Source organism: Cheilinus undulatus, linkage group 18, assembly GCF_018320785.1.
Source record: "Cheilinus undulatus linkage group 18, ASM1832078v1, whole genome shotgun sequence".
Lineage (NCBI taxonomy): Eukaryota > Metazoa > Chordata > Actinopteri > Labriformes > Labridae > Cheilinus > Cheilinus undulatus.
In genome coordinates this window covers 20,642,633-20,670,563 of record NC_054882.1, presented here as the reverse complement: position 1 = coordinate 20,670,563, position 27,931 = coordinate 20,642,633, and the positions used below count along the sequence as shown (strand labels likewise).

General features: G+C 40.3%; 1 protein-coding gene across 1 annotated transcript; it reads left to right on the top strand.

Moving 5' to 3' along the window:
• The first annotated feature begins 168 nt into the window (after positions 1–168).
• Positions 169–27,931, top strand: plpp2a (phospholipid phosphatase 2a). The gene is made up of 6 exons (XM_041811936.1): positions 169–434; positions 21,293–21,444; positions 21,532–21,794; positions 23,124–23,181; positions 25,025–25,201; positions 27,087–27,931. Exons 1-6 carry the CDS (start codon positions 374–376, stop codon positions 27,234–27,236), a joined length of 861 nt encoding a protein of 286 aa, XP_041667870.1. The 5' UTR covers positions 169–373; the 3' UTR covers positions 27,237–27,931.

The window sequence follows — 27,931 nt, the reverse complement described above, 5'->3', positions numbered from 1 at the left end:
CCAAAAAAGAGGGGATTTTTCCCCCTCCGCCACAGCAAAGAGGGAATTTCAGGAAAATCAAAGCCAGTGTGACTCTGGTTTCCATGCCATGTTTGAGCAGAACTACGCGCCCCCTTGCGTAAAAAGGCGGGACAGAGAGGACGCAGCAGCGTGACGCGTCCTCTGCTGCTCACCTGAGGCAGCGCAGCGTGCAGACGGACAGACAGACCTGAGAGCAGGCAGGTAGACAACAGAGCAGCGGAGCCGGAAGAACGAGCTGCTCGACATCTGCTGATTGTAACCTACTTTCTCTACAGTAACGCCTGGCGCTTTGACTGTACCCTGCTTTTAAGACTCGATTTATTAATGAAAGAGGAGCGGCAGCGGAGGAAACATGACGGAACAAGGGAAGAAGCTGCTCCTGATAGTGGTGGATGTTCTTTGTGTCTTTGTTGGTGAGTGACTGCCCCCGTTTTCTTTTTCTCTACTGACAACATGGCTGAAATTAAAGTTAGTTTGACGCCATATGGATACTCTGGTGTGCGCAAAGTTGTGATTTTATCACCAGAAAATCCAAAAAGTGATTAAAATCTTAAAAAAAAAATACATTGTGATACACGTTGTCAAGATTTTCGAGACCTTTCCCTTAAAATTCCCTTCTGCTCCCTCCTCTTAAGCTTTACAACGTGTCTGACACCTGTGGAAATGTCTGTGTCTGCATAAAACATTCTCACTGCAAAAGAAGTAGATCCATTGGCTCTGGTTTTATACTCAGCACTACAATGAAACATTGCAAGACTTCATTGCTGCTTATCTTGTTCAAACAGGCCAAGCAGAATTTCTCAATAGTCAGTAGGGTGAAATCATTTGTGTTAAGTTGGGACACACTATCTTATCTCTCTGATTTCAGTGAGGTGACCAATGCAGCTGTTTTCTATTTCATGTTCAGCCCATTGATAACTCTCCCTCTCTCTGTGGATCTCCAGCTGTCTCTGTTGTTTCTTCTTCCATGAATTATTTCCATGCTGTCTGACTGCATTCATGCTTCCCGAGTATTTGTCTTCCTGCAGCCCCCTGGCCTCTTCTCCGCTTTTAAACTTAGGGTTAGAAGGGAAGACCATTGTCAATGAATCTCTCTGTGACAGTTAGAATCCTGTTTTGGAAACTAAAGACCAGGTGTGTGCATGTGTGTGGAGAGTGGACTCTCCTGTGCTATCAGAAAAGGGAACACATCGGCTTGTCCTGACTTGCTTTGGACTCCACAGAAGACGCAATGCCATTAAGAGGAATGACATCTCCCAGCTGTTTGTGTCACAGTTCTCTCACCAAGAGGTCGACAGAGGCGGTAGTTTAGATGATGGAAGGAGGGAGGGTGTTCCAGATGTTCATTTGTAACCAAGTTTACTTTATTTGGATGTTTTTAGTGGTGCAATACAGAGGTTAGAGCAGTACTTTGGCATGTGTGAGTATGCGTCCAGATATGGATCCATGTGGTGAGTGACAAGCAGGAATGATAATGACTGCTCTGCCTTTCAAGCCCCTCCATACTCACTGCAAGTTCATGTGTGTGAACACCTTATGAGTCAGACACATACAGTTATTATTGTTTATTTTATTTTTCTTTGCATACTTGCCACTCATGTTTTAGACAAAGATAACCTGAGTAAATACAAAATGCAGTTTTTAAATGAGGATTTCATTTATTAGGGAAAAAGCTACATGGCTCTATGTGAAAAAGTGAATGCCCTCTGAACCTAAAAACTGGTAATGCTACCCTTGGCGGCAGCAACTGCAAGCAAGCGTTTGGGATAACTGGTAATAGGTCTTTCACATTACTGTGGAGGAATTTTGGCCAGCTCTTTGCAGAATTGTTTTTATTCACCCACATTGGAGGGTTTTCCAGCATGAATGACCTTTAAAGGCAATGCAACAGCATCCCACTCAGATTTAAGTCCAGACTTTGGCTGGGCCACTCCATCATAACCCAAGTGCACTTCAGCTTAAGGTCACAAATTGACGTCCAGACATTCCCCCTCAGGATTTACTTGTAGAGAGCAGAATTCATGGTTCCTGTGTAGTCCAGGTCCTGAAGCAGCAAAGCCGAGGCAGACCATCACACCACCACCATGTTCCAGTAGTGGGTATCTACAGGCTCACAGGCAGCAGATTCAGGACCGTAGAACTAGGACCTGTGGTTTTTGCAACAGCACTACTCTTCTTAACACCTGACTTTGATAAGCAGGAATTTAAAGTTAACTTTAAGTACTTTTTGGGATGTTTTAAGTGTTTTCCGTTCATTTTATGTAACTGTTTTACACATTAGGCCATTTTTCCCAAAAAGTCTTTGCCCCCCCCCCCCCCCCCCCCCCATTACATTCACAAATTCTTCTCAAAACTTTTCTTTATTTTCCACTAAATACAACATGTAAACAGATAAACAGAACATATATATAATATATATACAGTGCTTAACAAATTTATCAGACCACCTACAATAAAAAGAGAAAGCAAAACCATTTTAGAAATCTTTCAAAAACTTGTTTAAAACTAAAAATGTTATTGTTATTTATCTGGCAAATAACAAACTGAAACAACTAAATAGTCCTTTTTCACACATAATAACCTAAAAACTTAACTAACCTTTGGCCTTGATAACAGCTTACATTCATGCTGGCATTGTTTTTATCTTCTTTTCCACAGTCTCTTTTGTTATTGAGTTTCAAATAGTTTCTAGCTGTTCCCACAGACTTGCTTTAGATGAAACTTTTGTATGATCAATCTTTGAATCTACTAAATCCCAAATTTGTTTAATACGATTCAAATCCGGACTTTGACTTGGCTGGTCCATCAGTTCCAGTACTCCAGATTCCTTTTTCTTGGTCAGATAGTCTAAGCACATCTTTGAAGTATGCTTGGGGTCATTGTCTTGTTGGTATATGAACCCACGACCAATCAGATTCAGTCCAGAAGGGATTCCATGATGCACTAAGATGTTGTGGTAGATTTTCTTGTTCATGATACCATCAATTTTTAATAATTTGCCCACGCCGTATCCACAAATGGAACCCCATACCATAATGGAATCTCCACCATGTTTCACTGTGGGTGCAATGCATCTGGCAGCAAAACGTTCTCCAGCTTTTCTGCGGACATAGACACGACGATGCTGACCCAAGAGTTCAAACTTGGACTTGCCCGTCCAGAGTACCTTCTTCCAGTCATCAACAGTCCAGTGTTTGTGCTCCCTGGCAAATCTGAGGCGTTTCTAGATGTTTGCAGGCCTCAATAATGGCTTCTTAGCAGCTATTCTTCCCTTTAAGCCTTGTTCTGTCAGTCGTCTGCTTATGGTCATTCTGGAGACTTTGTCAGACTCTGATCTAGAAGCATTCATCTCTGCCTGAAGATCAGCAGTGGTCCTCCTTCTGTCTCTAATACTTCAAATCTTGAGGTGTCTGACATCTGCTTCAGTTAACTCATTTTGTAAGTACCAGTCTCAGCAACTGACTCCAAAGCATACTTGACCACACTGTGAGAACACTTTATGTCTTTCCCTGTTTGTGTCAGAGACCATCCAGCATCATGAAGTGCTTTAATGCGGACTCTTTCATTTTCAGTGAGCTCTCCACATTTTACCATTTTGAACAGGAATGAGGAATTTCAAACTGAATTCACCCAAATTTGAGCTGGCTCACTGGGCTTCTCTGAGAAGTCAGAAATGAATCAAGCATAACATTCAACCACTAAAACTCATTTTTCTGTTCAGGAATGGAAGTAAATAACTGTAATTTGACATATTAATCAAGAAATATTAATGTGTTTTACTATTTTTTCAGGTTTTTTTGTAAATCAGCAATAGCTAGCAATCTGCAGAAACATAAAAATTGCTCATAAGCAAAGGGCATGTGCGCAAGAAGGGTCCTAATGCTACAGTCCTGAACCGCTGCCTGCAAGTGTGCGGATACACCCTTCTCCCATGTTTGACTGTTGGCATGATGTTCTTTTTATGAAATGCTGTTAGTTTTACTCCACATGTAACAGGACACCTTCCAAAAAAATTCAACTTTTGTCTCGTCAGTCCACAGAATATTTTCCCAAAAGTCTTGGGGATCATCAGGATGTTTTTAGGCAAACCTGAGACGAGTCTTCATGTTCTCTTTGGTCAGCAGTGGTTTTGGCCTTGGCACTCTTCCATGAATGATATTTTTGCCCAGTGTCTTTCTTATTGTTGAGTTATGAACACTGATCTTAACTGAGTCAAGAGAGGCCTGCAGTTCTTAAGATGCTGTTCTGGTTTTTTTTTTTGACCTTCTGGATGAGCCGGACAGGTTCTATTTAAGGGATTTCTTAATTTACCAGGTGTGGCAGTAAGGAGCTGTCAATCAGTCCATACTGTACACCTTCAAGTTTGATATTTATTAATTAGAAACTTTTGCAACAGATGTCTTGCAGAATTTACTTATCAATTTTATTGGTCAATTTTTAAATTATGCCACTAGCATTACACTTTATGTTGTCACAAAATGGATGGCTCCAAAACCTGTATGCTCCTCTCAGTATTAATAGTGCTGTCACAGATGAGCATGTTACCCAGTGGACACTAATACTCCCCCTACACCACCAGAGATGCTGGCTTTTGAACTTTTTGTTGATAACAATCTGGATGGTCCTTTTCCTTTGTAGCCTGAAGGACTCCAGGCCATTATTTCCAAAAATAGTTTTAAATGTGGACTCATCAGACCACAGGGCTCTTTTGCACGTTAGGTCAGTCCATCTCAGTGGAGCTTGGGCCCAGAGTCTTGTCTTTGTGCTGAAACTACTGCCATGGGAAGGTGTTGGAGTGATCTAAGGCAATCTGCAGATACAACCGTTTATAACCCATTTCCAAGGCCTAAACTCTCAATGAGAGATACATTTGAGTATTAAAATACATCAGGGGGATATTTTTCTGTTAAAAAGCACAACTTGTGAATGTACAAGAATAATTTGCAAAGAGATAAGAGGTTCTGCTTTGTCCACAGGGCGCTAGGTCCCCGAGCTTTAATTAGAAAAGAAATATTCTGGTAGAACAGCTGAGTCAAGTCAAGTATGCTTTGAGACATGTTCAGACTTCTCTGGATGGTCAGAGCTACTCAAGAAAACACTTCAAATACTGCAGATTAAGTCTAACACTTCAAACAACTGTTGTGAAATCAGAAGCATGATGACTAATGATTGTTTCTCATGCTGACTCAGAAGAATTTAATGTATTCATCATCTTTCAATCCCAGGCTATCAGAGGTGTGAAAGTTTATAAAAGCGGTGTGATCTGTATGTTAGTCATCAGCTTCCAATCCAAAAGGTGAAAGCAGTAGTTTAGAGACTTCTGTGTTTGTCTTTTCATTATATTTCTTTCTATTTATTCCAAAATGACTGAAAGCTTGTCAAGAAGAAGGGCTGGGGGGATTTCTGTGGTAATGTGACTCTTACAAACTTTAAGGGCAAGGGATAAACATGAGCCCCTAAACCTTGATCCTTTACTTCCAAAATTGAATCAGATCATTATTAAGAGTGGATGTTTGTGCAGAGTTTAAAGGAGCTACCTTAAAGTGACCATGAGATATTTTATTCAAGAATGAGGCAGACTGAAGGACCGACAACCGCAAAACAGAATGTCTCCGGCCTTGACAGTGGACCACTATTGTGAGATGATGCCTCTGTCAGAGAAGAAGTGATCTAATCAGCCAGTGCAAAATATTTCCCCATTTTAAATTAAATGTATTCATAAAAAAGTCTGGCTGTTAAATTCATAAAATAACCACATTGCAAACATCACAGACTAAACATTTCATAAATAAAGAGAAAAAAATGTCAGTGGTGTAATCTGGGATTGAAATATGTATAGACCCATTTCAGGAGTGGTAACCTGAATGGTGGCTTGCTTTAGCTACATTAGCTAAAGCTTATAAAGCTAAAGTTAGCCACTGTTTATAGAACTACTTCTAAAATGGGTCCAGCTTTAGCAAAAGTATCATTAGATAACATAGCTTCATTGACTTTACCATGAACTGTTACCTGTGAAGCTGCATCAGGTCTAATCCAGGGTTAAATTATGTATACATCTATTTTACAAGTAGTTACGCTAACGGTGGCTCACTTTAGCTTTGAAACCTTTGGCTAAAGCCACCGTCGCCATGCTAGCAATGAAGTTAACATGACTGTACAACTATTGGTGAAGGTAGCTCAAGCTTTAGCAATATGCGCTTTAGAAAACGTAAGTCAGTTATGTAGTTATAAGCTACTAAGGTAATGAATCTACACAGCTAACACAGCTAAACAACAAAGCTAAGCAGTTAGCTTTAGCCAGTGTATAATAAGATAACGTAGCTACCGTACCTATGTAGTGTGTCAGGTCTAATCTGGGGGTGAATTATGTACAGACCTACTTTAGAAGTAGTGAGGAGAACGATGGCTTACTTAAGCTTTGTTAGTTTTAGCCAAAGCCAACATCACCATACTATTTATGTAGTTAACGTGACTAAGTAAGACAATGTTGCTATGTTAGCTCAAGCTTTAGCAATGTGAGCTTTAGAAAACATAGGTTGCTAACATAGTTGCGTTAGTTACGTAGGTGATGTAGCTACACAGCTGGGCTAACGTGGCTATAACTAACATAGCTAGCGTAGGTTCATTAGCTTTAGCTGTGTAAGCTATGTAGCTATATTATCTAGGTGGCTAATGTAGCTTTGTTAGCTTTAGCATTAGCTACGTTAGTTGCGTCAGAGTGCTTTAATGGAGGACAAGCTTTTTTCCTGTAAGCAGGCTGTTTACTCAGCTTCATTAAAAATTTGGTAATTAGGTTTTTAAAGGTCAAGTTATTGACGTATCCTAACTCTTACAGGGTCCTAGGACCCTGGGACCCTGCTTGTCAAAGGTGGTGTCTCATAGTACTGGTCTGCACTGTATTCTATTGCCAGTCTCCCCCTTCCCCAGCTCAGAGGCAAAATAAACTCAAACAGAACTGCAAAAGCTTTAGTTTTTTTTCAATAGTTCATTTAAAATCAATGAGTAAAACAAGTAAGGTAAAAAAAAAAACTATTAGAAATCAGAGGAGTTGTCTATCATTTTACCGACAAGGCTTGTTTAACTTTTCCAGATCCAATGTTGTTTTAATCTGAAAATCTTGCCTGTATCATGTTACCCGTTTACGGTAACAGTCCTATCTGTTCAGCAAAGGTCTTCTCCATTTCTGTTTTTAACTTCTTTTTATGTTTGCATCCTCATTTTTCTGCTCCCCGGTCCCTCATCGTTTGTTTTGATCTTGATAACTGTAATCTCCATGTGGAGCCTAAACTGTCATCACATTCGTTCCCCTTTATTAAAATGTGTGTGTGTATGTGTGTGATATGGCAGGAATGTGCTGACCGTCCACATTGTAACTGATCTGTGATTCTGCTCACTGTTTTATTTCTCGCTCTTCCTCTCTGCAGTCAAACCTCCATCCTGTCATCATTTGTTACAAATGCACACAGTAGATACAAGACAAATGGCAAATGTACACACAGACCCTGGCCCAACCTGCACATCCTTATCTTGCTCTGCACAGTTAGAGGCCTACAAACAGAGCCCCTGCTGTTACACCGTCCTAACTATTAGCTTTAAGTTTGCATTCAGCATTTCAGTGGAATTAATTATTTAGCATATTTGTCACACATTTTTCAGATCATCAAACAAATTTAAATATTAGACAAAGACAACCTGAGTCAGAACAAAATGCAGTTTTTAAATGAGGATTTCTTTTACCAAGGGAAAAAAAGTCATCCAAACCTGCCTGGCCCTATGTGAAAAAAGTCCCCTTAAACCTAATAACTGGTTGTGCCACTGCAAGCAAGCATTTCCAATAACAGGCAATGAGTCTTTCACATTACTGTGGAGGAATTTTTGCCTACTCTTCTGTGCAAACTGGTTTAATTCAGCCAGGTCAGTTTTTGAGCATGAATGGTCTGTTCAAGGTCATGCCACAGCACAGAGTTTGCTTTGGCTGCTCCAAAACTTTATTTTTCTGACCCACTGATGGTCGAACATTCTCCTTGGGGATTGTCCAGTAGAGGGCAGAAATCATGGTTCTATCATTTATCAAGTGGTCCAGGTCCTGAAGCAGCGAGCAGCCTCAGATCATCAAGTGAAGGTCTTTAGATGTTGTTCTGGGTTCTTTTGGGACCTCCAAGGTAATTCATCGTTGTGCTCTTGGAGTAATTTTGGTAGGTTGACCACTCCTGAGAAGGTTCACCACTGTTCCAAGTTTTCTCCATTTGTGGATAATGGCTCTCACCATGGTTTGCTGGAGTCCCAAAGCCTGGGATATGGCTTTGTCACCTTTTCCAGACTGAAAGACATTAATGACTTTCTATTTTTTCAGATTGTTGCATGACGTGTTGCCTTTTGAGATCTTTCATTCTACTTCACTCAGACAGGTTCTGTTTATTGATTGAACAGGTCTGGCAGTTATCGGGCCTAGATCTAGATTTAACAAGGGGGCACATACTTTATCATATAGGGCCTGGTAGGTTTGGATGGCTTGGGGCTTTTTACTTTTTTAATACTTTTTCACAGCACTCTAACTCGTAAACACCATAGTGGGTTTGTCTTTTTACTTCTTTTGTCTGTTCTTAATGAAACAACTCTAATTGGGTTTTGTTATAAATGACACAACAGGCTTGGTCTCCACCGCTTCAAATTAATTGATCTAGTTAGTGAAGCTAACCTTCTAAGCTTCATTTACCTGTATGTACCTCCAACAAGCTGAAGAACCTCTCAACCTATTTCCCTCACTTTGACATGGTTTAAATGTCTTCACATTGGTGGATATTATATTATTTCTATAAGAGCAGTCTTTCTGAATGCCTGTCAGTGTGACATAGTTCAGCTGTTAGTACATTTAACTCTAAGGAGGTCACTGAGGTAATAGTTCACAATCAGTTTTTGATGACTTTTTATGTCTGTGGTTACTCCCTTTTTTGGTTGGGCAGGGTATTTGTTTGGCATCTGGGTCAAATGGAGTGTAATGATAGTGTCAGTAGTTCTAACATGAAGAAATTTCACTCTTCCATGTGTCAGGAGCTGAACCGAGAGTTTCCGGTCAGCAACCTCCAAAGTGCCAAAGCATTCAGAGAAATTCACAGAAGTCTCCCTCATGACCTCAGATGGTTCAAGGAATGATCTGTCAGCTTCAAACATCTTACAAAACTGATGAGTCACCACTCAAAAAATCTCCTTTTAAGTAGTTTTATTTCCAAGCAAGGCAGTGGTCCAGAAATAAAACTACTCAAAAAGACATTTTCTGGCTTTAGCAATCTCACTTTCACATTCACACAACATGTGGTGAAATGTTCTATCTGTGCAAATATCTGCAATGAAACACTTTCACTATGAAGAAGACTTCTCATTTTAACAGTATAACTATCTGCATTTTTAAGATTTATCCTTTTTAAGCATTATTTATTCAATAATGCTGCCAGCTCTGAATAATGAAGTCATGTACAGGAAAGGCTTGTTCTTCAAGTGGTAACCATATGGGAACATCATTGTGAAGAAATGGCAACATGGACACAAAAAGGTTAATTGTACTCTTTGCTTTCTCTGTGTTAGAGACCATCAGTATCTTTGTGTTAAACATCGCACAAAGGTAGAAAAGACGAGATTATAAAAGTAAGACAGGAACACCTGTCATTGCTCCTTTTTGTCCTGTATGCAGCTAAAAACCAGAGTTAAACATCGTCAAACACATCAAACGCTGCTCTATTCCCGACGCCGCCAGTGTAAAACCTTCCACTTCTTGCCCCTGATGAACTCCTTTGTTGTTTCGGCAGTGTGTTTTGGGTCTTTATCTTGCTGCATGATGAAGTATCTCACAATCAGTTTGGTTGCATCTTTCTTTGAATTGGCAGACAAAATGTTTCTGTAGATTTCTGAATTCATTTTACTGCTACCATCATGTGTTACATCATCAATGTAGACTAATGAGCCTGTTCAAGAAGAAGCCATGCAAGCCCAAACCATGACATTACCTCCACTGCGTTTCACCGATGAGCTTGTATGTTTGGGATCATGAGCAGATCCTTTCTTTCTCCAAACTTTAGTCTTTCCATCACTTTAGTAAAGGTTCATGTTTGTCTCATCAGTCCATAAAACTTTGTCCCAGAATGTTTGAGGCTCGTCTCTGTACTTTTTGGCAAATTCCAGCTTGACCTTCCAATTCTTCTTGCTAATGAGTGGTTTGCATCTTCTAGTGTAGCCTCTGTACCTTTGTACATGAAGTCTTCTGTGAACAGTAGATGGTGATACCTTCACTCCTGTCCTCTGAAGGTCATTGCTGATGTCACTAACAGTTGTTTTAGAGTCTTTCTTTACAGCTCTCACAATGTTTCTGTCATCAACTGATGCTGTTTTCCTTGGTCTACCCATTCAACATCTGCTACTGAGTACACCATGCTGAGTGATTGAACTGGCTATGGCCAATGTATTTGCAGTGGCTCTGATTGATTTTCCATCTCCTCTCAGCTTCAAAATCACTTGTTTTTCACCCATAGACAGCTCTCTGGTTTTTATATTGTTTACACTTCTAACTATAAATACATTCTGCACAGGCAAAACCCAAATGTGAAACTGAGTGTAGACATTCAGCACTATTGACTGTGTGAATGATCAATGTCATTGGACACACCTGGGCAACAAAACACACCTGTCAGCCACATGTTCCAATACTTTTGCTCACATGAAAAATGGGTGGGTGCAAACAAGTAATGATATCTTCAGAGTGGTTCATCAGATCCAGACGTAAATGCCTGGAAATAAAAGCTGAAATGTTGGTCTATTGTCTCATGTTCATCTTTTGATGTCAAACCCAAATGTTTTTAGTCAGCAAAAATAATGGAACTGGCCTCACCATTCCAATACCTTTGGAGGGGACCGTATATACAGTATACTAGCCAATAGAGCAACAACACCAACGGGCAAGATAAATGGTCATGTGGCTTCTAACCAAAAGCTACTGACAGAGAGGTAAGGAGAGTGTCTAACATGCATCTTGAGTGCCATCAGATACAAGTTAGTCATCCAGATACCAGGCACTCTCAGAGCCTGGTCCACAGACCACCATTGGAGGTTCACTGATATAAAGGTATAAATGATTTCTAATATGATCCATTAATATAGTGGCCTCTAGGTGATTAGAAAATCCAAAATGTACTACACTGCATTCCACATTATTATGCAAATGGTATTTTTCTCTGATTTTCCTAAATATTAATGCAAATGACAGTCAGAATATTTTTCAAGTCATCAGCCATTAGAGCATAATTCAAATGTTTTTGAACAAACTTCATAATGACAAAAATTATTTTTTTAAAAATAAAAACCTCAAAATGCACTGTTCCACACTAAGCACAACAGCTTTTTAAAACATTTTATAGGTTGTAAAGAACTGAAAACGGTCATTTGTAGAAATTGCAGCATCAGGGGGTCATATTTACTGAAATCAAAGCTATTTCAATCAAAAACATCTTAACAGGACAAGTTCCACGTTAACATAGGAGCCCTTCTTTAATATCACCTTCACTATTCTTGCATCCATTGAACTTGTGAGTTTTTGGAGAGTTTCTGCTAGAATTTTTTTGCAGGATGTCAGAATATCCTCCCAGAGCTGCTGTTTTGATGTGAACTGCCTCCCACCCTCATAGATCTTTAGCTTGAGGATGCTCCAAAGGTTCTCAGTAGGGTTGAGGTCAGGGGAGGATGGGGGCCACACCTTGAGTTTCTCTCCTTTTATGCCTATAGCAGCCAATGACACAGAGGGATTCTTTGCAGCATGAGATGGAGCATTGTCATGCTTGAAGAAAATTTTGCTACAGAAGGCACGATTCTCTTTTTGTACCATGGAAGAAAGTGGTCAGTCAGAAACTCTATATACTTTGCTGAGGTCATTTTCACACCTTCAGGGACCCTAAAGGGGCCTATCAGCTCTCTCCTCATGATTCTGGCCCAAACATGACTCCACCCCCTCCTTGTTGACGTCCTGGCTTCATTGGGACATGGTGGCCATCCACCAACCATCCACTCCTCCTCCATCTGGACCATCCAGGGTTGCACGGCACTCATCAGTCAACAAGACTGTTTGAAAATGAGTCTTCATGTATTTCTGGGCCCACTGCTACCATTTCTACTTGTGAGCACTGGTTAGGGGTGGCTGAATAGCAGGTTTATACATGACTGCAAGCCTCTGGAGGATCCTACACCTTGAGGTTGGTGGGACTCAGACACCAGCAGCTTCAAATACTTGTTTGCTGCTTTGTAATGGCATTTTAGCATCTGCTCTCTTAATCTGATGTATTTGTCCGTCAGAAACCTTCCTCATTATGTCTTTATCTGCACGAACCCGTCTGTGCTCTGAATCAGCCACAGATTTCTTCACAGTACGATGATCATGCTTAATTTTTCCTGAAATATCAAATGTTTTCATTCCTTGTCCAAGGCATTACACTGTTTGACACTTTTCAGCAGCAGAGAGATCCTTTTTCTTTCCCATATTGCTGAAACCTGTGGCCTGCTTAATAATGTGGAACATGTGGAGAAGTGCATTTTGAGGTTTTTATTTAAAAAAAAAATAGTTATCATTATGAAGTTTGTTCAAAAACATTTGAATTATACTCTAACTGTTGATGACTTGAAAAATATTATGACTGTCATTTGCATTTATATTTAGAAAATCAGAGAAAAACGTTGTTTGCATCATAATGTGGAATGCGGTGTATAAATAATACTGTTGTTCAAGATAATGAATTTTTGTTGTGTGTGTGTGTTTTGGCTTTATTTGGATAGGAAAGGATGGTGGATAGTGAAGGACAGCGGGTAGAGAGTTTGGCAAACAAGCGAACAAAACCCAGTTAACACAGGAAATGATCAATCATTATTTGAACTGTAAATGGTGGGTGATAACTGAATTAATTTGAATGTTTGATGAAAATCAGCACTGAGGAAGTGAGTCTGTTTTTTGTCACAGCTTCAGGTTTAGACAAGCTTTAAGTTTTACAGAAGTGTGTTTTATAGAGAAGCTGTTGTGTTGCAGAGCAAATGTCAGCTGTCATTGTTTGTCCCTGCTGAATGTTATTTATGTGTCATTTTAACACTTTGCTGGCAAATCTCTGAGGACCTCCAACAAAAGTTGTACTGAATAAAGCCACAGACACACATGTGGAGAGAGTATCTGCTTCTGCCAAGTTGGTGTCAAAGTCAAGTGGGAAGTGTTGACTTCTGCTCCCTAACATTCCTGTGTGAAAACGGAAGAGATGCTAGAGATAAAGTGTGTGAGAGAGGGTTTTAGTGGCAGAGCTTCTTGTGAAGCACAGCATTGTGGGACATGTTCCTGTGCGTAGGCACTGTTTGATTGGTATGGTCTCCAGTGGTTTCAGAACATCTTTTCAGGAGCTTATTGTCGTTTCATGTGAGAGAGGAAGAACTTATTCTGGTTTTAAAGGTCAAAGTCAGTTTGCACTCTTATAATATGCAAGCTTCAGATGTGCAGCTTTTATTATTTGGGTTTCCAACCAAATGCATATCAAATGTAACAAAGTTTTAGTAATTCAGCAAAGAATGATGCAAGTTAATGTGCATTTTCATCTGTAACTGTTCTGTGAGTACGTGGATTCAACAGGTTGAGCAGTTGGTGGCGCTACTCATAGGAAGAAACACTGCAGAACAGGGTCGTCCAAACTTTTTCCACTTAGGGCCACAAACAGAAAAGTCTTCGGATGAAGGGGCCACTTTTACGTGCTTCACCTTTAGGATGTTAAAGTAAGTAAAACCAATCCAATATAAACTGACCATTACACCAACGGGCACTGTAATGACATTATTTTCAAATACTTTAATATGGAGTTGGCCCAATTTTGCAGCTATAACAGCATCTACTCTTCTTGAGACTTCAACTATATATGGAGTGTTTCTGTGGGAATTTGTGCCCATTCATCCTGTAGAGCATTTATGAGGTCAGGCACTGATGTTGGGCGAGAAGGCCTGGCTTGCAATCTCCGTTCCAGTTCATCTCAAGGGTGCTTGATGGGGTTGAGGTCAGGGGTCTGTGCAGGCCAGTCAAGTTCCTCCATACTCAAGTCATCAAACCATGTTTTTATAGTCTTTGCTTTGTGTACTTGGGCACAGCCATGTTGGAATAGAAAAGGGCCTTCCGAAAACTGTTGCCACAAAGTTGGAAGCATAGCATTGTCCAAAAGTTCTTGGTATGCTGAAGCATTAAGATTGGTCCTCACTGGAGATAAGGAGTCTAGGCCAACACCTGAAGCTCCATGAAGTTCCCGCTGCCCAGCTTTTGTGTTCACATAAATGCCAGAGGAAGTTCAGAACTTTAGCTTTAGAACCCGTGGAACTATGGAGTGTTGGTGACTTTTACACACCATGCAGTCATTACCCTTTTCTATGATTTTATGTCGTTTTCCACTCTTTGGCTGTGTCGCTGTTGTTCCTAAACGCTTCCACTTTCTAATAATATCCCTTACCATTGACTGTGGAATATCCAGCAGGGTTGAACTTTCATGTATATTGCAAAGGTGGCATCCATCACAGTACCACACTTGAAGTCACTGAGTTCTTCAGAATGACCCCGTTTTGTATCACAAATGTTTGCAGAGACTTGATGGTGACATGTTTGATTTTATACACCTGTGGCAACGGGTCTGATTAAAACACCTGGATTCAATAATTAACAGGTGTGGCCAAATACTTTTGTCCTTATTGTGTATGTGAAGTTATGCCTGGTGATTGGAAAGGCTTAAATGGTTAATTGATGTCTGACAGGACAGAAAGCCGATCATTTTAATGAATTTTTGGTGGCCAGTCAGATTTCGGGGGCCCTTGTTGACCCTGGCTACCATTGCCAGGGTTGAAATCAGTCACCTAGGAATGTCAATAATGTTAAACTGTGTGAGATATTATCACTGTTAAAATATGTTTCAATACTACACCTTCTTTCAATGCAACAAGAATAGTTTAGGCCTGGAGAGGTTAAAGAATTGATGGTCAACAATTGAATAAAGAATAAAGGTTTCTGTAGTCCAAAGAATCTCTATATGAAGATTCTGTTCAGCTACTTCCCAGGACTTTCCCAGGAAAATCCCCAGCCTCACAGGAAATGATGTGCTCTCTCCAATAACAGCATTTCTGAATTTAGAAAGAGATATCCGTACGAACAATGACCATCATTATTGACAGGAAGATTTTAGGAGAAGCTAGCTAGTCAGGGTTAAAATCTCACAGCATAAGGGTGGACATGAGATAGAGCCAAAGCAAACAGATCTGTTAAAAACAAATATTAGTTTTCTAAATGCCTCAGTGTGAAGTAATAAGACCAGCTGTAAACCCCTGTCAGCTTCCCAGCTGCCAAGTGAAACCACCAATCTCACAGTGGCTTGTTGAGATTTTATTATACATGCAGAACTCAAACAAATGTTCTCATAAAACATGGTTACCTGTTTCTTTTTGCGTACTGAGTCTCAGTTATTCGGGGGCTCAGCTGCTCATCTTCAGGGCTGAATAACAGGAACATTTCCCTCTTCCCCACTGGGTCAGAGGTCAAGGGGAAGTTGTACTTGTGTCTGATCCCAAATTCCATTGTGTTTATTATCTCAAAGTGGATTCAGGGGTTCACTCTCGCCAGAAGAGATTGTGAAAGCATAAAACAATACTTTTCCTTCTTCCTTTTTTTATCTCTCATGTGAACGTTTTGTGACTGAACCAGAGTCTCAGCAGAAATGCTGTGTTTGTGTCTCTTTTGCATGACGGGCTTAAACTGGTTTCCACATCAGGAAAATAGAAAAACAACTTGAAAGCCACATTTCAATTGTCTGAGTAAGATGGTGTATCTCTACAGTTCAAGAGGTAATACATTTTTTCAACTGTCTTATTTATTCATTTTAACCTTTATTTAACCAGGAGCAATCCTAATGATACAAAAGCTCTTATAAGGGAGCTCTGGCCAAGACTGCAGCACATGAAGTTTCACACATCTTTTATCCATTTTATAATACATTTTTCAGTCTTTCCTGCAGCTAGCAGCTAATGCAGCCCGCCATATTGTCTGTAAGCATCCCAGAATGCATTGTGACTGGGCTGTGACAACCAATGGCTGGCTGTTCTGTTGTCACATTAAGGTTTTTCTGAACAGCGCATGTACAAACACTTTGAAACTGGATAAGAGAGCCTGAATGACTCATAATGGAGGGAAAGAGACACAGAAAGTCTGTTATGTGGCCCTCTGTGTCTCTGCAGACAGGAACTGCTTGTAATAATGGCTCAAATTCACAAAATTGCAAGGATTTTTTTTTTCTTTTGCAAAAATGTGAGTATTTTGAAGACAATTTGTCAAAGAATAAATGTTTTTTCACCTTGTGGTCCCAAAGAAATGAGAGAACAACTTTGTACAAAAGAAAACCCTTAGTCATTAATGTCTACTGTGTGTAATACATAAAAATCTTTGTAGTTTTAATATCAATTTTTTTTTTCCTTAATAGTCCCATTATTTCTCTTTAAATTCAAGTGACAGTACTGCAGCACACATATTCTTTAAGCCCAGGTTGCCCTTTTAAAGGATGTTTAGAGCTTCCATGTGCACCACAGGGTTGATGTTTTACAAGCTTTTTAAGACACTAAGTCCAGGTGAGACACAATGATTTAAAGATAGCTGAGGGGTCAGAGGGTTAATGAACCAGAGCCATATTTTACCAACGAGCGGTATCGAATGCCATGAAATTCTGGTACTGCACAATTTTTAATTCAAAGTACAGAAAATTACAAACAAAATTTTGGTATAGCATGTAACACTACACTCAACAATGCATCATAAAAGCAGGAATGTTGTTGCCAGAGCTTGACAAACTTTTCCTCATAGTTCCATCTTATAGCAACAACTTCATCACTATTCTTTTGCTTTTCATTTTGTTTGTTATTGCTACGCATGAAGAGCACTCTGTGCTCTCATAAATAAACACCCGTGACATAATGGGACAAATTGTAGGAAGCAGGACAAAAATCAGACATGCCTTCTGTCGGTAGGTTGTGAGTGGTCATGAGGTTTCTTGATTGTCATTCGGACACACCACATAAGATAAAGTGACAGATTTTCCAGGCCGACTGATGCCGAACCCCTAATGACTGTCAGGTTGGGTTCTTACCGTGTACAAATCGTGTCATCTGAGCCAGCCTTTAGTGAGACCGCTTTTACGTGTTTGTTTCTACTAAGAATGTGCATGGTTAGGTGGCTAAATAGCGAAATTTAGATACCATATTCACCGATGCAAGATTTATGAGTTGGTTAAACTAATAATCTAAAATCCTGGTCAAATGCTTTTATAAACTGTAATGAAGCCTGCCTCCACTAATAGCCACTGCAGCTTTAGTAAATGTCACTGCCTTCCTGCCAGAGCTTTCCACCAGTACTTCACCAGATGTAAACATGAGAAGCTTAATATTTAGCGTGTTGTAGGAACAGCACAGTATAGCAGTGTTATGAACTAGGAAATGGAAGTTAAATTGTATGTAGGCTGTTAAGGGTTATACTCATATATAACTACTCAACTGTAGTGATGACTTACAACATTAACATGATATTAATCCACAAAGAGGAACTAGCTGCTAACTTTAGCCACGCTCAACTTGGCATACCAGCCTTACATCATATTCCCATTGACACAATGACCCTGTGATGAATTTGACTGTTTTCTGAGCATTTTTCCACTTTGGACTACTAAATTTGTGAAATAATCCTTTTCCCCTCAGCTCGACCCAGTCTCTAGGGAGGGCACACAACCCAACCAGAGCATGCCTTTAAAAACAAGCCAGGCCTTCTGAAATAATAGAGCAGATAAAAACAGTCGGCCCCTCTCTGATAGTAGAAACTCTCCATGGGCTTGGCTCCCAGAGGCTGTTGGAGCATGTTTGATTTGCACTGGAGTTGACTTCCTGACTGATTCTGTTATTGAATAAGCTTAGCAGTGGGTACAGTGGGGGAGTGTGTGTGCTCAAGGCCTTCGCCAGACTCTGTCCCCCCTCACGTCCACCCTGGCAGTGTGTAGCCACCAGTGTCTTATCTAAATGTTATCCTTGCACTGCGCAGAATAAACAATGGTTGGAGCAAACTTCAAAGAGTGGCTGAGAGCACGCTTGACCTGCTGGAATAATGCACTCTGAGATGTGAAGGGGGGGTGGGTCCTTTCATCTAAATACATCCTCTTTAATGATCAAACTGATTCATCAAAGATCATTAGAGGCACTTGTGGTAATTGTTCAGCTTTTTCAACATTAGATTTTGCAGCCTGTGTGTATGGGTGTGCTCCTCAGGCTGTGTGTTTTGGCATAACCCCATGGGTGTGTTAGATATACTCTTGAACAGACAGCACATCCTCAGAACAGAGCAACATATATTAAACAGATACCCACTATTAAATAAGGCTACTAACGTGGAGTCTGTCTGCTTCTGTGCTGAGAGCAGTAGAGGCCTTAAGCATTATGTTTTCAGGTTGTCCAACGCCAAATCTCAACACTTTGAGGAAATTTATTCAGACATAATGTCACAACCAGTGGCAGTTTGACAAAGGGTCCCAGAAGTGATATGACATCATGGATGGGAAGCAGTTCCCATGTGAACTTGAGTCTTCAGCTCTTTTCAGCTGCGCTACAAGCCAGAAACTGACCTAGTTGGTGAAGGCACAAAAAACTGCAAACACAGACTGCTGGAAGAGCTGGTGAGAGATGCACTAGTCCCTGTTGGTTTAATGGTGGGGCATATAGTGAATTTATATATATAAACCTGAACTGTTACGTGTTCAAATACATGTACTTTAATATGGTGTTGGCCCCCAGTTTTGCTGCTTTAACAGCCTTCAGTCTTCACTGTTTTTGTGGGAATTTGTGCCCCTCCATTCTGCAGAGTGTGGATGAGGCCAGGCACTGATATTGGAAGGCCTGGCTCACGGTCTCAACTCTATCCAGTGGTTAGCAGATGTACATCTGACAGGTAGACATGTGTTCCAGGAGTGAAGGACCTTGCCCAGGGGCCCAAACTGGATTCTCTTTGATTCAATATTTGTTTTTAACCCCCCTTCAAGATAGCCTGCATTTCCCCAAGCACTGTTCATTCATACCTTGTGTGTTTTGCATTATTTCTCCAGAGTATTATAGCAAAGTGCACATATCTGACAGGCTATAAATCACACCCTCATATCTAAGGACAGTCCACTTCCTCACATGCATTTCCTTCCTCTAAAGACCTGTTTCAGTCATGTTTTTATGTCTTTGTCTTCATCATTTAGTTTCATTCAGTCCAGCTTGTCAAAGCGATGGTCACAGGCTCTGGAGGAAGTAATTTATTCATGGAGAGCCCCTCTCTTATGGCATCACCCACTTAATTTACAGCTTAAAAACAAACCCTCCATCCACTCCCCACTCCTTTAAGCTTCTGCAGCTCGATTAGGCATTCTTAAAAACAGGAAGACAATATGGGCCTAAGAGCTGCAGCTTAGGGAGTCTGTGACATTAGCCTGCACACTGAACTATTGTCCATGTTCAGATTTAAGAGACAGCTTTATGTACTCGGCGCTGAACTCTCTGTTTTTTGTTTACACTTGTAGAAAAACTGTAAAGCTGAATTTTTTGTCGGAAACTTTTTGTCATGACAGATTTATAATTACAGGAGTGAGTATTCTCAGTTCCCTGGCCTTTCAGAGTTTACAAGGCCCCTCATACTGAAGGTCATGGCTATGTGCCTTTCCATGGTGGTAGGGAGTCAGTCCAGTCAGGGTGATCTGTAGAGGTGAAATCATTGACACTGAGCTCCAGCGATGACATGTTAATTCACTTGGCAGAGTCAAACCTTCAGTCCAGAGTCCAAAGTTTTAGTCCATCAGTGTGTTTTTAGCTGTTTCCTGTGCTGCTCCTCATTGTGTTTTGGTGCACGTGTCATCACTCGGCTAGAAAGTTCCAAGCTGCTCTCAGGTTTGACATCCAGCTCTGAACAATACAAGAGTGAGGCAACCAAAGACTTTAGTACTACTGCTCCAGTGCACTCATAAAAGCAGCTCTACTTTCAATAGTAAACACTCCTCTGTACATAGTTTGTCAGGAAAGTACATGTCAAAGGAAATTTGACTTGTTTTCAATGCATATGCAAGAATATTTCCATGAACTTACAAAAAACGGCAAAGCATGGCTTGTTTTGTGATTTTCTAACCCTAATTCCAAAAAAGTTGGGGTGCTGTTAGAAAAGTAAATAATAACAGAATGCAGTGACCAGAAAATTTCATAAACCCATACTTTATCCAAAATAGAACATAAATGACATATCAGATGTTGAAACTGAGACATTTTACCATTTCATGAGAAATGTTACCTAATTTTGAATTTGATAGCAGCAACACATGTCAGAAAAAGTAGTGACAGGATTTAAAAAAAGGTGGGAAAAGTATATGGTACTACTAGAAAACAGCTGGAGGAGCATTTTGCAACTAATTATGTTAACTGGCAACAGGTCAGTAGCACGACAAGGTTTTAAAGGAGCGTTTCAGAGAGGCAGAGGTTCCCTAATCTGTGAACAACTGTGTCCAAAAATTTTGGAACAATTTCAGACAATTTAATAAATTTGAAAATCCCACCATTTACAGTACACAATATCATCTAAAGATTCAGAGAATCTGGAGAAATCTCTGTGAGCAAGGGAAGCAGTATTGGAAGCTAGTGATCTCCAGACCCTCAGTCAGCGCTGCATTATAAACAGGCATGAATCTATACTTGAAATCACTGTATGGGCTCAGGAACACACACAGTTCACTGTGCCATCCACAAATGCAAGTTAAATCTGTATCATGCAAAGAAGAAGCTATATGTGAGTACAATCCAGAAATGCCACCGTCTTCTTATTCATTTAAAATGGACTGAGGCAAAATGGAAAACTGTTCTGTGGTCAAATCAATCAAAATTTGAAACTCTTATTGGAAACCATAGGCGCTGTGTCCTGCAGACTAAAGAGGAAAGGGACTTCCAGCTTGCTATCAGCACACACTTCAAAAGTCTGCATCTCTGATGGTATTGTGTTGTATTAGTGCCTAGGGTGTGGGCAGCTTACACATCTGGAAAAGCGCTATCTGTTCAGTTCTTTATTAGATATGTTCCTTCAGAAAGTTCTCTAAAGGTCATTCTATGTTTCAAGTCCACATTTTCTTTGACAGATTTAATGGCAGTAGATTGCATAAGTTAAATCGGTTGTTTCTTCCTCCTCCAGCTGCTCTACCCTCTGCCATTCTGACTCTGATGTTCACTCCGTACCAAAGAGGAATCTACTGTGATGACAAGAGCATCAGCTACCCGTACAGGAGAGACACCATTTCCCATGGAGCCATGGCTGCTGTCACCATCATCTGCTCCATCACCATTGTGAGTTAAACACGCAAACATGTGGTGGCGTATCAAAAAAAAAACAAACAAAACAGTGTCATGACATCTCCTCTGTCTCCTCCACAGATCACAACAGGAGAGGCCTACCTCGTTCACACGAAGCGTCTGCACTCCAACTCCCAGTTCAACCAGTACCTGTCAGCGCTTTACAAGGTGGTGGGCACCTTCCTGTTCGGAGGAGCTGTCAGCCAATCGCTGACCGACCTGGCAAAGTTCACAATCGGGAGGCCTCGTCCAAACTTCTTGGCTGTGTGCGCCCCGGTCAGCTGTAACGGGTACATACTGCAGATCAACTGTACAGGGAACCCTCGCAATGTGACTGAATCTAGGTAAGACAAAGCATGCTGCCTCTCTCTGTCTGCACACTGTGTAAATCAGCTCATATTTTATACTGACAGAGCTGTTGGAGTCAGATATTTTAAGGGAGGTGCTTGGCAGAGTATAAAGTACATTTTACAATAACTCAAACTTAATAGGTAAGTGTAATCAGCTTTATCTTGACATTTTCATGATTTACAGTCCAGAGCCCAAGTTCAGGTGTATGTAAAAAATAGCAGATCAAGTAAAAGTTAGGGTTACTGCAGACAGTTAAATTTCATATATTCAAGATTAATCTCATACAAAGTCAAACATTTCCAGACTTTTTTGTTTTAATCTTGATGATAACAGCTCATACTTAACAAAAATCAAAACTCCACTGCCTCAAAATATAAGAATATTTTGGGAAAGTCCAATTTGCAAAGGTTTCCTGAGCCTTCATTCTCTCACTCTGTTCAGTACACACAACCACAGTCATGGGGAAGACTGCTGACTTGACTATTGTCCAGAGGATAATCACTGACACCCTTCACAAGGAGAGTAAGCTACAGAAGGTCTCTGTTAAATGGACAGGCTGTTCTAAGAGGCTGTATCAAAGCATATTCATAGAAAGCTGATATGAAGTGAAAAGTGTGGTAAGAAAAGGTGCACAAGCAACAGAGATGAGCTCAGCCTTCAAAGGTTCAGATTTTCCAGCCTACTGATCTAACCTGAACCCCATAGAGAATCTCTGGAGAAATATCAAGAGGAAGATGAGAGATGCCAGATTCAACAATACAGACGAGCTGAAGGCTGCTATCAGAGCAACCTGGGCTTCATAATACCCCAGCAGTGCCACAGACTGATTGCCTCTATGTCCATATTTCACTTTGTATGAGATGAATTTAGAACATATAAAAGTTTCACTTCTTGAACTAAATCACAGGAAAAATTAACTTTTTATCCTCCAAAAACTCAGTTCATTTTAATGTTGTGGTTATATTGTAGAAAAGATGGAATTGTGTTTGTTCTACTGTTGCTATGAATAAATCAATCAATCAAACTTTATTTGTGTAACACTTTCCATACATTGAAATGTAGCACAAAGTGCAAAATTAAAATTAAAAGACAAATACATGAGTTCACCCCCTCAATCCCTTGCCCACTAACCCCCATCCCACCCTCTTCCCCAATGTGTAGTCCATATACAACATCTGCAACTATGACAACTTTCAGCATCATTATTTATGGAAAACACTGATGAATTGATCTGTGTCTTCTCAATATTAAGCTTGTTATTGTTTATTTTTTTACTCCAACATGGCTGAATTATGTTCATAAACTATGTTGTTACCCCTCAGGTTGTCCTTCTACTCCGGCCACTCGTCCTTCGGGATGTACTGCATGCTCTTTCTGTCGGTGAGTGTGGTCTTACTTTCACTGTTGCGTGAGACTGACTGTGTTTGTAAAAGGTTGTGTTTACTAAAAACACCCACAAGTGACTGAAAACAGGAGGAGGTGTGCAACACAGAGTGCACAGCTGATATTTAAAAACATCATTGTTAAAATCCGACATTCTGAACAATGGCCGGAACAAGATGGGTTTAAATAGATCAAACTTTGAAGAATCACTTTTATACAGGAGGGGGATTCTTGATGGAAGTAAAAAAATTCAATAAGGACAAGAGTGTGGAGTTTTTTCTTGTGTGGGAAATCAAACAAACAAGGAGAACTAAGACTAATTAAATAAAGAAAAAATGTGTTCTTAAAAAAGAAAAACGTCAAGGGAAATAAAAATTATTTAGATTGGTTATCCTTCTTCCATCATAATATGGCTTGAGAAAAAAAGAGCACACTCCCATGACAACTCTAGAACTGAAAAAAAAATCAGTGATGCTATTCATAAAGGTGATTGTGGCATTGGGAATTTCCTTTATTTATTGAAAGCATTTGACGTGATCAACTTTAACATCCTCCAAATCAAGCTGCACCACAAAGCTGGTTTATAAGTTGTCAAGTGCTTAAATTTAGGCATAAAGGCCGCTAAGCCATCACGGGGCCCAGTGTGCCACAGCCTGGGGCTGGAAGTGACAGAGGTGTGCCACTGTGCAGCCAAGGTCAAGCTTGATGGCATCTCTTTTGTCTGGGCCTTTTCACCCCTGGTTATATGCCCGGACACCATCAGGCCCTTCACAGCACTACCAGGGACTTGTGGCAATCCTACTTCCATCTGTACAATACCCTAGTCAGTGCTTACTCGCCACATTCACCGCTCACTCCACCTTAAAGGTGTGAACTTTCTAATTGTTTCAAAAGATTATTTTCCCATGCCCCTGGAGATATGAAAAGACATCCAGAGCGCTACTGGGGTTGTGTCAATCCTCTTCCTGGCCCGTTGGTGCCCTCAGGCCTCACACGGATTGTACTGGACTGGAAACTGTTCAAACCAATCAGTGTAATTTGAGGAAAGCAAGGCAATTGCAAAGGGCAGGGTTTAGTTGGACTCAAACAAACGGCTTCCACCTGTGTCACAGTTAGCATGGACACAGCTATAGGCAGTTCTGTATATTTATGGAAGGGAACAATATGTACATGCAAAGAGTATAAAAGAAATATGAGATATGGGATGTAACAGGAATCAGGCCACACCTTAAAAGATTTTTTTACTTCCTCTGGTATTCAACACAAAGTAATATTTGCTGATGAGACAAATCGGATCAACTTTAAAATGTGATATATTTTATAATATATATATATAATATAAATGACAAACGGTTAAAGTTAGATACCCGTTTTAAATGCAATGAACCATCATTTAATATAATCAAAACTTATTTTATCCTATTTATTGTATGTTCGCCTGTTTTTCGAGGTCAGATATTTTCTTCCACTTGAAGCTCTTTTAATTCTGTCACTATTTAAGCCACACAAACTGTTCCTGGTGCACATCCATGGTGTCATCCCCTAGTTATCTTGAGGAATTACATGATCCCTCTGACCCTCTTTTTTCATAGCTACAAACTTCTGCAGTTTACTGAATGCAATAATTTTCAAAATGCCTGTATAATGTTTTATGTAGTATGTAGACTCAGTGTTAGATTATGTGATTTTATCCCAACTTGAGATCCTTCTTATGCAAAAAAACACAAAAAACAAGCAACTCTTAAGGGGTAATAAGTGTAAATATAATGTATGCAATCATTTTAAAATGTGTTAATATAGTTTTTGATATTAAACAATAGTTTGTTTCTGTCATGTGCAGCTCTACGTTCAGGCCCGGATGCAGGGGAAGTGGACACGGCTGGTCCGACCGACCATCCAGTTCTTCCTGATTGCATTCTCTGTCTATGTGGGATACACACGTGTGTCTGACTACAAACATCACTGGAGCGACGTGCTGGTGGGGCTGCTGCAGGGGGCACTCATCGCCGTGCTTACTGTGAGTACACCAACATGTGTCTATGTCATTAGTTCTAAAAGAAACAATTTTTAACCTCAAATTTGGTTACAGTTGTGGTCAATTTAAATGACTTTCTTCCTGTAAGTTGTTCATGATTCAGTGGGAGTTCTTCTCACTGTGTGCATGATCATTTAACAGAATTCATCCCCCACGCTCACTAGTTGCTGAGTCATTCGAAATAACCGACACTCAACACCACAAATGATTTCATTATGTCCAAAGTGTTGTGGTTTAGCAGCAGGAAGTCGCCCCTAGCAGACAAAAGAGGTTAAGATGTTGGGAAAGTGTTTTTTTTTAAAGTTCCATGATGCACAAGTTACTGGTATGGGTGTTAAGGATATTAACATAATGACTTGCAAACAGTGCAGAAGCTAAGTTTTAAACAGTCCATTATATGCTATGAATTCCTTTGCATCAGTTAATTTTCTGAGGTCTCTACAAAGAGCAATCAGTCCACTCTTGACCTGCATTTTATCTGTTGTACTTCCTGTGATATATTCATTAATTATTAACATACAGCTAAATATTTGAAGTAAATTTAATGTGGCCACATTGGTCCTGACTAGAAGGTTTAACAACGTTAACAAAGAGAGCTGCTCTTCATTAAACAATCGGCACAAATACACAGTGCCTACAAAAAGTATTCACCCCCTTGGATAATTTACCCTTGTTCATTAATCAATCATGGTCAATATCTTTTCTTTTTTTAAGCGACTGCATAAATATTCACCCCCTTCAAGTCAGTATTGAGTAGATGCACCTTTGGCTGTAATCACAACATTGAGGCTCAAGCTCTGTCAGGTTGCACAGGGATCGTTACGGCCCTTTTCAAGTCCAGCCACAAATTCTCTATTAGATTGAGGTCTGGGCTTTGTCTCAGCCACTCCAGAACATTCACCCTGTTGTCTTTAAACTATTTCTGTGTAGCTTTACCTGTATGATACAGGCCATTGTCTTGCTGGAAAATACATTTTCTCCATAGTTCTCATGCAGACTGAGTAATATTGTCATCCAGGATTTTCTTATATTTGCTGCATTCATTTTACCTTTACACGTCTTCCAGGGCCGGCTGCTGAGAAGCATCCCCACAGTATGATGCTGCCACCACCATAATTCACAATGGGGATGGTGTGTTTGTGGTCTATCAAGTTTTTATTGTCTGCCAAGAAAAGCATCTTGTCTGATGACCAGAAAGCACCATTTTGGTATCATCCGACCAAAGAAATTTCTTCTACTTAACCGTGGAGTCTCCCACATGCCTTCTGGCAAACACTAGTCCAGATTTTAGTTTTCTTCAACATTGGCTTTCTCTTTCCCACTCTCCCATAAAGATTTGACTGGTGAAGAACCCAGGCAACAGCTGTTGTCTACAGAAGCTTGTAACTCCTTCAGAGTAGTCATAGGTGTCTTGATGGCCTCTCTCACTAGTCTCCTTCTGCACGCTCACTCAGTTTGAGAGGACTGCCTGATCTAGGCAGATTTACATATGTGCCATATTCCTTCCATTTTTGTTGATGCATTTAACTGGGGGATGTTCAGTGCCTTAGACATTTTTCTATCCATCCCCTGACTTACACTTTTCAATAACCTTTTCTCTAAATTGGTTGGAGTGTTATTTTCACTTCATGGTGTAATGGTAGCCAGGAATACTGATTAACCAGTGACTGGACCATCCAAACACAGGGTGTCTTTATGCACTGCACTCAGGTGATCCCCATTTCACTAATTGTGAGACTACTAGCACTGATTGGCTGGACCTCCAGTTTTACATACATAGCTGTTAACTAGTAAAACGTGTAAAAAGCACATCATTTTATTTTAAATTCTCAGGTCAGTGATTTTTACTCTTCTTCTGTCCTCCAAGGTCCGCTACGTGTCTGACTTCTTCAAACAGCGCCCCCCTCCCTGCACACGACCCGACACAGCAGAGATCGAACACCTTGAACGCAAACCAAGCCCGCAGCCCCCCGACTCACAGCACGGGAACCACTACAGCTACTCTGGGCCTGTATGAGCTCCTTCTAGCAGCTACTTCTACTAACCTTCACTCTTTAACAGGCTCATTACAGAAGAACTGTGACATGTGCAGAAAACTAGACAACACAAAACAGAAACCACTACCTGGAGGATCCAGACTAGACCTGCTCCTGACAACTTTTACAGCTATGAAAACTTTCAGATTCCCAAAACCTGTTGGAACAGACGCTCTCCCATCTCCGTGCCTTTTTAGTCGGTGTGTGTGATGCAAAAATATGTGCGAGTGATTTGTGGTGTGCATGTGTAGAGTGTCGAGTGCAATTTTATATAAATATTTTATGATTTTTTTATTGCCTGTGGTTTGAAAGAGTTTCACTTTTTATGCTGTGAGTCATACTGAACGTGCAAGCAGAGGCTGCTAAAGAGATCGATAAATTTCAAAAATGCCAACCAAAGATTTCTTTGTGTCCTTGGCTGGAGTGAAAAACCTTGTAAGGCTGAATATGATCAAACATTGTTTTATATTCCAGTCAGGTAATACTTTAGTCTTACTGACACTGGAGCTACAGTATATCCACACGTCTCTTTATTTTATTGTCCTTAAAAGATGTGCATGTGTGATAATGGACTGCCTTATCTATATAGGTTAGTATGTATAATACTAACATTTTTATCATGTTTTTAACTACTGTATCTAATAAATCATGTAGCTTTTAAAAGAGTTTACTACCA

Coding starts and splice junctions, on each gene's coding strand:
- plpp2a (XM_041811936.1), top strand. CDS start 374: ATGACGGAACAAGGGAAGAAGCTGCTCCTGATAGTGGTGGATGTTCTT. Junction 435..21,292: donor TGTTCTTTGTGTCTTTGTTG/GTGAGTGACTGC, acceptor TTCCTCCTCCAG/CTGCTCTACCCTCTGCCATT. Junction 23,182..25,024: donor ACTGCATGCTCTTTCTGTCG/GTGAGTGTGGTC, acceptor TGTCATGTGCAG/CTCTACGTTCAGGCCCGGAT.